Below are 13,244 nucleotides of genomic sequence, written 5' to 3'. Positions count from 1 at the left end.
TCTGTCATGCTCCATTCTTTCAAGTTGTCCCACTTTTAGCCCACCTTCTTGGTATATCCTTCCTTTCTCAGGGATGATGTCTTTGGAACTTTTGTTGGTGTTTCTGTAGCTCTGGGTTTTTATGGGATGGAATTGTGAGTCTATAGCAGTAATGTTTTGTCGCTGGTTTTTTTGCGTGGGAGGGGCTTGGGGGTTAGGGGTTTGATGTTTCATCTACCGTGTCCGGGTTAGTTTTTGTGCGAGGGAGGGGTGGGGGAGGGCTGTGTGATTTGTGAGTTTAGTTTCTTTTTCTTTTCTGTGTGGGAGAGGGGTTGATATCTTTTCTTTCAATGACCCCATGGTTTTTCTGCATTTCATGACTATCTGGAGAAGACGAATCCCAGAGTTGCATCCTGTGAACGTACTTTAATAGTAAAATGAACCTTTGAGCCATGCTCAACCTTCCTCCTTCCACAGCTGGGCTAGGGATTGTCCATGGTGGAGTTACCCTGGTTCTTTTTTCTCAGTTTCAATTTTGAATCTTTTTTATTGGTCTGATTGGAGTGCATTCCATGTGAAAAGTATTTCACATACATATACGGAGAGATTAAACAGACACGAGTTAAATTCACAGATTACTGGGTTTTTTCATGCAGCTGATGTTCTAATGCTTTGAATGGGATCATGTGATGTGGTTCCTATCTGCTGAGCAATGCCTTTATCTAATCTTTTCGTTAATGCAATAGACATCTGTTTTTTTTTCCCCGGAGATTAAATTGTAATTGACCATTCTGTGAAGGGGGGGGGGGGTGATTTCAAATCGTTCAAAAAATATATAGTTAGGAATTCCTCAATCATAAAATGTTGGAAACATCTCAAAGTTCAAAGGGGCGGCACAGTAGCGTAGTCAATAGACAATATCAGTAGGTGCAGGAGTAGGCCATTCGGCCCTTCTAGCCAGCACCGCCATTCACTGTGATCATGGCTGATCATACACAATCAGTACCCCGTTCCTGCCCTCTCCCCATATCCCTTGACCCCGCTATCTATAAAAGCTCTATCTAACTCTCTCTTGAATGCATCCAGAGACTTGGCCTCCACTACCTTCTGGGGCAGAGCATTCCACATATCCACCACTCTGGGTGAAAAAGTTTTTCCGCATCTCTGTTCTAAATGGCCTACCCCTTATTCTTAAACTGTGGCCTCTAGTTCTGGACTCACCCATCAGCGGGAACATGCTTCCTGCCTCCAGTGTGTCCAATCCCTTAATAATCTTATATGTTTCAATCAGATCCCCTGTCATCCTTCTAAATTCCAGTGTAGTGATTAGGTTAGCACAACACTTTACAGTACAGGCGACGCAGGTTCAGTTCCCTCCACTGATTGAATTGACTTTATTACTTACATCCTTCATATACATGAGGAGTAAAAATCTTTGTTACGTTTCCATCTAAATGTGCCTGTAAGGAGTTTGTATGTTCTCCCCATGAACATATGGGTTTCCTCCGGGTGCTCCGGTTTCGTCCCACAGTCCAAAGATGTGCTGGTTGGTAGGTTAATTGGGCATTGTAAGTTGTCCCGTGATTAGGCTAGGGTTAAATTGAGGAGTGCAGTTCGAAGGGCCTTTTCCACAATGGATCTCAGTAAATAAATCAACTTCAGTGTTCAGCAGGTCGGGCTGCATCTTTAGGAAGAGAAAATAAGTTAACATTTCAGGCCAAAGGCTTTTCATTATCTTAGGGCTCCATGTTTCACTCTGCTCGCCTGTCTGATATCAGTTTGGTTAGTTTAACCCTTTTTTTTAAGCATTAAAGAGTAAATAGAGCAGACCAGAGCAAATAAGTATGTTTCCAAAAAATCTTTGCACTTGTCAGAAGGTCTTGACTTCAGAGTTGTTTATTTTTTAATTTTATCAGAATCAGAGACTGGTTTATTCTCAGAATCAGCTTTAAAGTCACTGGCATGTGTCGTGAAATTAGAGAGCAAACACAAGGAAATCTGCAGATGCTGGAAATTCAAACAACAACACACACAAAATGCTGGTGGAACACAGCAGGCCAGGCAGCATCTATAGGGAGACGCACAGTCGATGTTTCGAGCCAAGACCCTTCGTCAGGACTAACTGAAAGGAAAGATAGTAAGAGATTTGAAAGTAGTGGGGGGAGGGGGAAATGCAAAATGATAGGAGAAGACCGGAGGGGGTGGGATGAAGCTAAGAGCTGGAAAGGTGATTGGCGAAAGTGATACAGAGCTGGAAAAGGGAAAGGATCATGGGACAGGAGGCCTCGGGAGAAAGAAAGGTTGGGGGGAAGCACCAGAGGGAGATGGAGAACAGGCAAACAACTAAATATGTCAGGGATGGGGTAAGAAGGGGAGGGGCATTAATGGAAGTTAGAGAAGTCAGTGTTCATGCCATCAGGTTGGAGGCTACCCAGCCGGTATATAAGGTGTTGTTCCTCCAACCTGAGTTTGGATTCATGATCAAGGGGTAAATAAGAGGAGGTTGGGACCTCACTATAAAACCTGCTGATAAGGGGGGAGCTGTTGTTGTCTGGCGTACTGACCTCTACCTGGCCGAGGCACAGCGACAACTCTCTGATACCTCCTCTTATTTACCCCTTTGATCATGACCCCACTAAGGAGCACCAGGCCATTGTCTCCTATACCATCACCAACCTTGTAAGCTCTGGGGATCTCCCATCCACTGTCACCAACCTCATAGTTACCACACCCCGCACTTCCCGTTTCTACCTCCTACCCAAGATCCACAAACCTGCCTGTCCAGGTAGACCTATTGTCTCAGCTTGCTCCTGCCCCACTGAACTCATTTCTGCATACCTTGACACTGTCTTATCCCCCCTTGTTCAATCTCTTCCCACCTATGTTCGTGACACTTCTCATGCTTTGAATTTTTTCAATGATTTTTAGTTCCCTGGCCCCCACTGTCTTATTTTCACCATGGACGTCCAGTCCCTATATACCTCCATCCCCCACTGAAATGGTCTCAAAGCTTTTCGCTTTTTTTTGGATTCCAGACCTAACCAATTCCCCTCTACCACCACTCTCCTCCGTCTAGCGGAATTAGTTCTTACTCTCAATAATTTCTCCTTTGGCTCTTCCCACTTCCTCCAAACCAAGGGTGTAGCCATGGGCACCCGCATGGGTCCCAGTTATGCCTGTCTTTTTGTTGGCTTTGTGGAACAGTCCATGTTCCAAGTCTATACGGGTATCCGTCCCCCTCTTTTCCTTTGCTGCATCGACGACTGCATTGGTGCTGCCTCCTGCACGCATGCTGAGCTCATTGACTTCATTAACTTTGCTTCCAACTTTCACCCTGCCCTCAAATTTACCTGGTCCATTTCCGACACCCTCCCTCCCCTTTCTTGATCTTTCTGTCTCCATCTCTGGAGACGGCCTATCTACTGATATCTACTATAAGCCTACAGACTCTCACAGCTACCTGGACTATTCCTCTTCCCACCCTGTCTCTTGCAAAAATGCTATCCCCTTCTCACAATTCCTCAGTCTCTGCTGCATCTGCTCTCAGGATGAGGCTTTTCATTCCAGGACGAAGGAGATGTCTTCCTTTTTTAAACAAAGGGGCTTCCCTTCGTCCACCATCAACTCTGCTCTCAAACGCATCTCTCCCATTTCCCGCACATCTGCCCTCACCCCATCCGCCTGCCACCCCACTCGGGATAGGGTTCCCCTTGTCCTTACCTACCACCCCACTAGCCTCCAGGTCCAACGTATAATTCTCCGTAACTTCCGCCACCTCCAACGGGATCCCACTACCAAGCACATCTTTCCCTCCCCCCCCCTTCTGCTTTCCGCAGGGATCGCTCCCTACGCAACTCCCTTGTCCACTTGTCCCCCCCATCCGACTCCCTTGTCCACTTGTCCCCCCCATCCCTTCCCACCGATCTCCCTCCTGGCACTTATCCTTGTAAGCGGAACAAGTGCTACACCTGCCCTTACACTTCCTCCCTCACCACCATTCAGGGCCCCAGACAGTCCTTCCAGGTGAGGCAACACTTCACCTGTGAGTCAGCTGGTGAGGTATACTGCGTCCGGTGCTCCCGGTGTGGCCTTTTATATATTAGTGAGACCCAACGCAGACTGGGAGACCGTTTTGCTGAACACCTACGCTCGGTCTGCCAGAGAAAGCAGGTTCTCCCAGTGGCCACACATTTTAATTCCACGTCCCATTCCCATTCTGATATGTCTATCCATGGCCTCCTCTACTGTCAAAATGAATCCAAACTCAGGTTGGAGGAACAACACCTTATATACCAGCTGGGTAGCCTCCAACCTGATGGCATGAACATTGACTTCTCTAACTTCCGTTAATGCCCCTCCTCCCCTTCTTACCCCATCCCTGACATATTTAGTTTTTTGCCTGTTCTCCATCTCCCTCTGGTGCTTACCCTCCCCCCTTCTTTCTCCCGAGGCCTCTCGTCCCATGATCCTTTCCCTTCTCCAGCTCTTAGCTTCATCCCACCCCCTCCGGTCTTCTCCTATCATTTTGCATTTCCCCCTCCCCCCACTACATTCAAATCTCTTACTATCTTTTCTTTCGGTTAGTCCTGACGAAGGGTCTCGGCCCGAAACGTCGACAGTGCTTCTCCCTATAGATGCTGCCTGGCATGCTGTGCTCCACCAGCATTTTGTCTGCATTGTTGTCGTGAAATTAGTTAACTTTGTGGCAAACATTTATATATTAGTTAAATTTAGTAAGTAGTGCAAAAAAGGAAATTTAAAAAAATGTAGTGAGATGGTGTTCATGGGTTCAATGTCCATTCTGAAATCTGAAGGCAGAGGAGAAGAACCTGTTTCTCAATCATAGAGTGTGTGGGTTCAGGCGGGCAGCAATAAGAAGAGGGCATGCCCTGAGTGATGGGGGTCCTTAATGATAGATGTTACTTTTTTGAGGCGTCGCTCCTTGAAGATGACCTGGATACTATGGAGGCTAGTGCCTGTGATGGAGCTGACTAACTTAACTCTCTGCCTTGATCCTGTGCAGTAGCCCCCCTCCCCCATGCCAGACGATGATGCAGCCAGTTCACTTGTCAATAAAGCCATAAGATAGAGCCTATGACCCATCGAATCTGCTCCACTATTTCACTTTCCCTCTCAGCCCCAATCTCCTGCCTTCTCCCTGTTACCCTTCATACCTCGACTAACCAAGAATCCATCGACCTCTGCCTTAAATATACCCAATGACTTGGCCTCCACAGCCACCTGTGGCAATGAATTCCACAGATTCACCACTCTCTGACTAAGGAAATTCAACAAGCAGGGTTTCCCAGTGCCCAATTACTTTCATTCCAGTCCCCGGGAAATCATGCTTGACTAATCTTCTGGAGTTTTTTGAGGATGTAACTATGAAAATGGACAAGGGAGTGCCAGTGGATGTAGTGTACCCGGATTTTCAGAAAGCCTTTGATAAGGTCCCACATAGGAGATTAGTGGGTAAAATTAGAGCACATGGTATTGGGTTAGGGTACTAACATGGACAGAAAATTGGTTGGCAGACAAGAAACAAAGAATAGGGATTAACGGGTCCTTTTCAGAATGGCAGGTGACTAGTGGGGTACTGCAAGGCTCGGTGCTGGGACCACAGCTATTTACAATATACATTAATGATTTAGATGAAGGGATTAAAAGTAACATTAGCAAATTTGCAGATGACACAAAACTGGGTGGCAGTGTGAAATATGAGGAGGATGTTAGGAGAATGCAGGGTGATTTAGATAGGTTGGGTGAGTGGGCAGATGCATGGCAGATGCAGTTTAATGTGGATAAATGTGAAGTTATCCACTTTGGTGGCAAGAACAGGAAGGCAGATTACTATCTGAATGGTGTTAAGTTAGGAAAAGGGGAAGTACAACGAGATCTAGGTGTCCTTTTGTTCATCAGTCACTGAAAGTAAGCATGCAGGTACAGTAGACAGTGAAGAAAGCTAATGGCATGTTGACCTTCATAACAAGGGGAGTTGAGTATAGGAGCAAAGAGGACCTTCTGCAGTTGTACAGGGCCCTGGTGAGACTAAACCTGGAGTATTGTGTTAGTTTTGGTCTCCAAATTTGAGGAAGGACATTCTTGCTATTGAGGGGGTGCAGTATAGGTTCACGAGGTTAATTCCCGGGATGGCGGGACTGTCACATGTTGAAAGATTGGAGCGACTGGGCTTGTATACACTGGAATTTAGAAGGATGAGAGGGGAAATGATTGAAACATATAAGATTATTAAGGGATTGGACATGCTAGAGGCAGGAAACATGTTCCCGATGTTGAGGGAGTCCAGAACCAGAGGCCACAGTTTAAGAATAAGGGGTAGGCCATTTAGAATGGAGTTCAGGAAAAACTTTTTCACCCAGAGAGTTATGGATCTATGGAATGCTCTGCCTCAGACCTCAGAAGGCAGTGGAGGCCAATTCTCTGGATGCTTTCAAGAGGTAGATAGAGCTCTTAAAGATAGCGGAGTCAAGGATGGGGAGAAGGCAAGAACAGGGTACTGATTGTGGATGATCAACCATGATCACATTGAATGGCGGTGCTGGCTCGAATGGCCTACTCCTGCACCTATTGTCTATTGTTTGTCCACGGCCTCCTCTGCTGCATCAATGGCGCCATTCTCAGGTTGGAGGCATAACACCTCGTATTCCACCTGGGTAGCCTCCAACCTGAAGGCGATATCATCAAGTTCTCTAACTCTTGGTATTTTCACCCCCTCCCCTTTTCTTCTTCTTCAATTCCCCACTCTGGCTCTCTGCTTTAACTTTTATCTTCTCCTCACCTGCTATCACTTCCCCCTGGTGCCTCTTCTCCTTCCTTTTCTCCATGGTCCACCCTGCACTCAGATCAGATTCCTTCCTCAGCCCTTTACCATTTCCAAGTATCACTTCCCAGCTTCTCACTTCATCTCCCCCCCCCCCCCCCCAATCTGGCCCAATTGCCTTACTTTCACCTTCTAGCTTGCCTTCCTTCCCCTTCCCCCCACCTTCTCATTCCGGCTTCTTTTCCCTTCAGTTCCAGTCCTGATGAAGAGTCTTGCCCCGAAATGCTGAATATTTATTCCTTTCCATAGATGCCGCCTGAACTGCTGATTTCCTCCAGCACTGGGGCCGAGAGGAAAATCGGATCAGCCAAGCAGAAGCAGACTTGATGGGCCAAATGGCCTAATTCTGCTCCTATATCTCATGGTCTTCTGGTCATTCGACATCTCAGGCCAAAACCCTTCATCAGGACTGGAAAGTGGGGAAGAAGTGTGGGAATCCTCTGGTCCAGCACAGGACAGGGGGCCTTATTCCTATGTCAGCACTTGGGCTAAGCTTTGAGAGTTTGACTAACCGTAGGTGTTAGGCAGATGTGGCTAGCGCCAGGGCCGGGAGCTGTGAATCTAGTCTGATTGAGCTGCCCTGCCGGGAAAAGACAGAACTGTTTTGGATGGCCGTTAGATTTACTGATGCCGTCAACTCAGCAAAGTAAAACATCCTGCTCTTTTGGCAAGCAAAATCTTGCGTGCACACTTGACCTTCAGAACTGTCACTCTGAGGTGTGTGCTTAAACTCGGCTAGAGCCCAATGTCAGCGTGATCCTGAGAGAAATGCTAGTCAATAAATAACTTACAAAGAGATGCAGCAGAATAGCTCTGTTTGTCACATGTGCCTCGAAACATGCAGTGGAATTCGTCATTCACCAATGCAGTCGGAGGATTTTTTTAATACATTAAAATACACGTGGGATGGACCTATAGGGTAGTGGTGGGCACAGCACTCTACAGTACCGGTGACCCGGGTTCAATTCCAGCGGCTGCCTGCAAGGAGTTTGCACGTTCTCCCCGTGACCATGTGGGTTTCCTCCCACAGTCCAAAGACGTTCCAGTCAGTAGGTCAGTTGGTCCTGTGATGAGGCGAGCATTAAATTGGGGGATTGCTGGGCTGCATGCCTGAAAGGGCCAGACAGACCCCTGCACTGCACACACAAAATGCTGGAGGAACTCAACAGGCCAGGCAGCTGCTGAGTCCCCTCCAGCATTCCCCGCGTGTTGCTTGGGTTTCCAGCATCTGCAGATTTTCTCAACTTTGCCCTTCTCCACACTGTATCTCAGTATTAAAAAATAAACTTCATTCATAATAAAAAATTCCAGAATAAATGGTACAAATCCTTTTCTTTCTGCCTTTCGTAGACTGTGTGTTAAGTGGTGTTCTGTAATAACCGGTAGTGTTGCTGCTGCCAGTCGTGATTCCCGAAGGTGTTAACACTATTACAGTAATCTTGGAAATAGGGCGCAGAGTAGGCACATCTGGCCCTTTGACCCTGATACTCCAGCAATCCAGATTCAACCCTAACCTAATCAGGGGACAATTTATAATGACCAATTAACCCACCTACCGGTACGTTGTGCAGTGTGGGTGGAAACTGGAACACTCGGAGAAAACCCACGCAGTCCACAGGGAGGACGTCCATATAGCGGAATTGAGCTCCGAACTCCGATGCTCTAAGCTGTATAATCAGGGGGCTTCCTCACCCAACCTGTCCTGCAGCAGAAGAACCCTATACTGTGGTCCTTCCCCACACAGTCCGGGGATTGTGCTGGGCAGTCGGTAAGTGTCGCCGTGCTTCCAGCACCAACGCAGCATGCCCACACTCGCCAACCCCAACCTGCCACCTTTGGAATGTGGGAGGAAACTGGAGCGCCCGGAGGAATCCCGTGCATTCACGGGGAGAATGTACAAGCTCCTTATGGGCAGCAGAGGGAATTAAACCCAGATCGGTAATCGCTGATGCTGTAAAGCCCTGGGCTAACTGCTACGCTACCCTGCAATGATGCCCAATAGTACTGTCTGGAATTGTTCAAAATTTTTACGTAGTACAGCTGATAATGTGACAATTTTCATTATGGTAAAAGTGTCAATTTGTGCTCTGCGTGTTTCAGTTGCCCAATGGTGTGTCGTATCACACAGCCACGCATCAGGACAGGCAGGGGAAACTGCAGGAACACCTCCGCCAGTTGTCTGTTCTCTTCCGGAAGCTGAGACTGGTCTATGACAAATGCAACGAAAACTGTGCCGGCCTAGATCCTGTCCCAATGGAGGTAAGATGCAAGTGATGTGGGGAGCTGGAGGTGGGGTGGTCCCAAAGTATGCCAACAGCAAGGTTAGATTTTAAAATTACTTACTGCTTGTTATGCTGCAGGCATTTAGGGCGGCAGTGAAGGTCCTCCACATCTCTCTCTGTCCATACTGTCACTCACACTTGTAGAGGGTTTCTTCATCGCTGTTTCTGTAACAGTTTTGTTTGACCAGTCGGGTCTGTCAGCCCTGAGCTGAACCCCCGACCCTGGAGGACCGGTGGACCACTCGGAGTCTGGCCTCCACGCTTCGATCTGTTTGGCATGGGTGACCCTAGCGAAAGCCAGAGCACAGGGCCCTGCCTGACTCCAGCCAACTTAGGTCACTGAGGCACTCAAACCTCCAAACCACGGCAAGGTGCAGACTGCTTGGAGGATTTAAAAAATAAGTTTTTAAACTTCTTTTTTAAAAACATTAACTTTTTTTTTGTCAGATGTGGCTCAAAAACATTGAAACGTACAGTGAAATGTGTTGTTTGCATCAAGAGCCTGGAGCCTGAGGATGTACTGGGGGGCAGTCCGCAAGGGTTGCCGTTGCTTCCAGTGTCAACATGGCATGGCCACAACTTACTAACCCCAACCGTTTTTATGCCGTGGGTCAATACTATTATGCAAGGGGACTGTGGACCCCAGGTTGGGAACCATTGCCCTAACCTGTGTGTCTTTGAAATTTGGGAGGAGACTGAAGCAAACCCACACAGTCACGGGGAGAACATGCAAACTCCTTACAGACAGTGGTGGGAATTGAACCGTGATCATTGGCACTACAAAATGTTGAGCTAACTAAGCTCTCCGCTACCGTGCCGGCCCTATAGAAACAGTATAGAGATGTAGGAACAATATAAGGTGGAGCAGCCACTCACATTGCTTCCTTGTAATCATCCCTTGTTCCAAATGAACGTGAAATTTATTACTTTATTGTCGCCAAACAATTGATGCTACAGCATACAATCATCACAGTGATATTTGATTCTGCGCTTCACGCTCCCTGCAGTACAAGTCGATAGTGAATATAATAAAAATTTAAATTATAAATCATAAATAGAAAAGGGAAAGTAAGGTAGTGCAAAAAAAAACCGAGAGACAGGTCCGGATATTTGGAAGGTACGGCCCAGATCCGGGTCAGGATCCGTTCAGCGGTCTTATCACAGTTAGAAAGAAGTTGTTCCCAAATCTGACCGTACGAGTCTTCAAGCTCCTGAACCTTCTCCCAGAGGGAAGAGGGACTAAAAGTGTGTTGGCTGGAGATAGCACACACAAAATGCTGGAGGAACTCAGCAGGCCAGGCAGCATCTATGGGGTTTCAGGCTGAGGCCCTTCAACAGGACTGGAGAAAGAGGAATGAGGAGTCAGAGATAGAGGGTGGGGGAGGGGAGGGAGAAACACAAGGTGATGGGTGAAACTGGGAGGGGGAGAGGAAGGGTGAAGTGGCGAGTTGGGATGTTGACTGGTGAAAGAGAAACAGGGCTGGAGAGGGGGGAGTCTAATAGGAGAGGACAGAAGGCCATGGAAGAAAGAAAAAGGGGGAGGAGTACCAGAGGGAGGTGATGGGCAGGCAAAGAGATATGGTGAGAGAGGGGGAAGTGGGGGGAGGGGGGCGGCATCCCCGGAAGTTCGAAAAATCGATGTTCATGCGGTCAAATTGGAGGCTACCCAGATGGAATATAAGGTGAAGCTCCTCCAATCCGAGTGTGGCCTCATCGTGACAGTAGAGGAGGACATGGACTGACATGTCGGAATGGGACTGGGAAGTGGAATTAAAATGGGTGGTCACTGAGAGATCCCACTTTTTCTGGTGGAGAGAGCTTAGGTGCTCGGCGAAGCAGTTTCCCAATCTACGTTGGGTCTCACCGATAGACAAGAGGCTGCTGGGAGCACTGGATACAATAGATGACCCCAGCAGACTCTCAGATGAAGTATCGCCTCACCTGGAAGGACTGTTTGGGACCCTGAATGGTAGTGAGGGAGGAGGTGTAGGGGCTGGTGTAGCAGTTGTTCTGCTTGCAAGGATAAGTACCAGGATCAGTGGGGGGGAGGGAATGAATGGACAAGGGAGTCACATAGGGAGTGATACCTGTAGAAAGCGGGAAGGGAGGGAAAGATATGCTTGGTGGTGGGGTCCCATTGGAGATGGCAGAAGTTAGGGAGAATTATGTGCTGGACGTGGAGGCTAGTGGGGTAGTGGGTGAGGACAAGAGGAACCCTATCCCTGGTAGGGTAGTGGAAGGATGGATCGAGGGCAGACATGCATGAAATGGAAGCGATGCAGTTGAGGGAAGTGTTCATGGTGGAGAAAGGGAAGCCTCTTTCTTTGAAGAAAGAGGACAGCTCCTTTGTTCTGGAATGAAAAGCCTCATCATGAGAGCAGGTGGAGGAACTGAGAGAATGGGATGGCATTTTTACAAGTAATAGGGTGGGAAGAGACGTAGTCCAGGTAAATGTGAGAATCCGTGGCTTTGTAATAGACATCAGTGGATAAGCGATCTCCAGAGATTGAGAAAGGGGAGGGAGGTGTCAGAAATGGACAGGGTGGAAGTAGGTGGCAAAGTTGATGAAGTCGACGAGCTCTGCAGGGGTGCAGGAAGCAGCACCAATGCAGTCATCGATGTAGTGTTGGAAAAGTGGGGGGGTGTGACACCAGTCCCATTTGGAACCTGGACTGTTCCATGTAGCTGACAGGCATAGCTGGGACCCATGCGAGTACCCATGGCTGCACCTTTTGTTTGAAGGAAGTGGGAGGAGCCAAAAGAGAAATTATTAAGAGTGAAGACAAATTCCACTGGACAGAGGAGAGTGGTGGTGAAGGGGAACTGGTTGGGTCTGGTATTCAGAAAAAAAGCAGAGAGCTTTGAGGCCTTCTTGGTGGGGATGGAGGTACTGTATATAGAGACTGGACATTCATAAGATGCTCGGGGCCAGGGAACTTGAAATCATTGAAAAGATCAAGAGCGTGTGATTGTAATGGATGTCAGTAGGAAGGGACTGAACCGGGAGGATAAAACTGAGTCGAGGTATGTGTCTCTGAAATTCAGAGACACATTTGATTCTGTAGATGCTGGAAATTTTGAACAATGCATGCAAAATGCTGGAGCAACACACACAAAATGCTGCCTAGCTCAGCACAGTAATGTAATGCTGTTACCGCGTAAGGGACTTGGGTTCAGTTCCGCTACTGACTGTAAGGATCCGTGGTCATGTGAGTTTCCTACAGGTACTTTGATTTCTTCCCGAATTTCAATCATGTAGGGGTTCTAGGTTAATTGGTCACATGATATAACTGGGCAGCACGGGCGCCTTGGGCCAGAAGGGCCTGTTACTGTGCTGTCTCTCTAAAGAATGGAAAACTTAGCAGGGCAACATCCTCCACGGATGCTGCCTGACCTGTTGAGTTCCTCCAGCATTTTGTGTGCGATGAACGTGAAATTCCTAAATCTGTCTATGGTGATGAACCACGCATTTAAAATTCCAGCGTTTAATTTTTACAAGGAGTGTGTTTGATCCACTGGTTACATTCTGGTAATAATCCCTGCAAAGCTGCCTTTGTGATTATTCGAGTTGGCGAATTATTGTATCAGTGCTCAAGATGGCAGAAGTGGGACTGCGTTTTATGTGCACGTGTGTCTGGCGTGAGCAGAAACCCAAGTGGTAGGATTTGCAGATTGAAAAATTCAGTTCATGTTCTTTAATTTGTCCATTGTTTTTATTTTTGTATACTTCATTTTTTAAGTCATGTATACAGTGGATGCCACTTAATTTGGACACATCGGGACCAATGCATTTTGGTCTAGTTCAGCGGCTGCCACAATTAGCCAAAGCTTCATGGAAACATATAAAAAAGACAATCTAATGTTTAACTGAACACATAAACTCTTCTCGGGCTTCCAGCCGGGTACAGGTATCGATTATAACCGACGTCTCGATTGCAAGCTCTGTCATCTTCATTAGGGATACAGTTTAACTGAGTAACAAATGATGTATTTAAATGAAACAGAACAAATTAGAACACTACCAATACTACTACAGGATTATAAAACTGTATTTTATTTCAGAATCAGGTTTATTATCACCAGCATGTGACGTGAAATTTGTTAATTTAGCAGTAGCAGTTCAATGCAGTGCATAGTCTAGC

General features: G+C 47.2%; 1 protein-coding gene across 4 annotated transcripts in view; it reads left to right on the top strand.

The window, feature by feature from the left end:
- Positions 1-13,244, top strand: part of LOC140723144 (mediator of RNA polymerase II transcription subunit 30-like) — a 120,437-nt gene that overhangs the window by 45,764 nt on the left and 61,429 nt on the right. For all 4 annotated transcript variants that reach the window (XM_073037953.1, XM_073037907.1, XM_073037852.1 and 1 more), the window contains exon 3: positions 8,921-9,079. In XM_073037953.1, the coding sequence (XP_072894054.1) occupies positions 8,921-9,079 (159 nt within the window). The remainder of the gene's footprint in view (positions 1-8,920; positions 9,080-13,244) is intronic.

The sequence above is a fragment of the Hemitrygon akajei genome, chromosome 1 (assembly GCF_048418815.1).
Source record: "Hemitrygon akajei chromosome 1, sHemAka1.3, whole genome shotgun sequence".
In the NCBI taxonomy this organism is placed as follows: Eukaryota; Metazoa; Chordata; class Chondrichthyes; order Myliobatiformes; family Dasyatidae; genus Hemitrygon; species Hemitrygon akajei.
The sequence above is the reverse complement of the archived record's forward strand: the minus strand, read 5'-3'. Positions and strand labels throughout refer to the sequence as shown.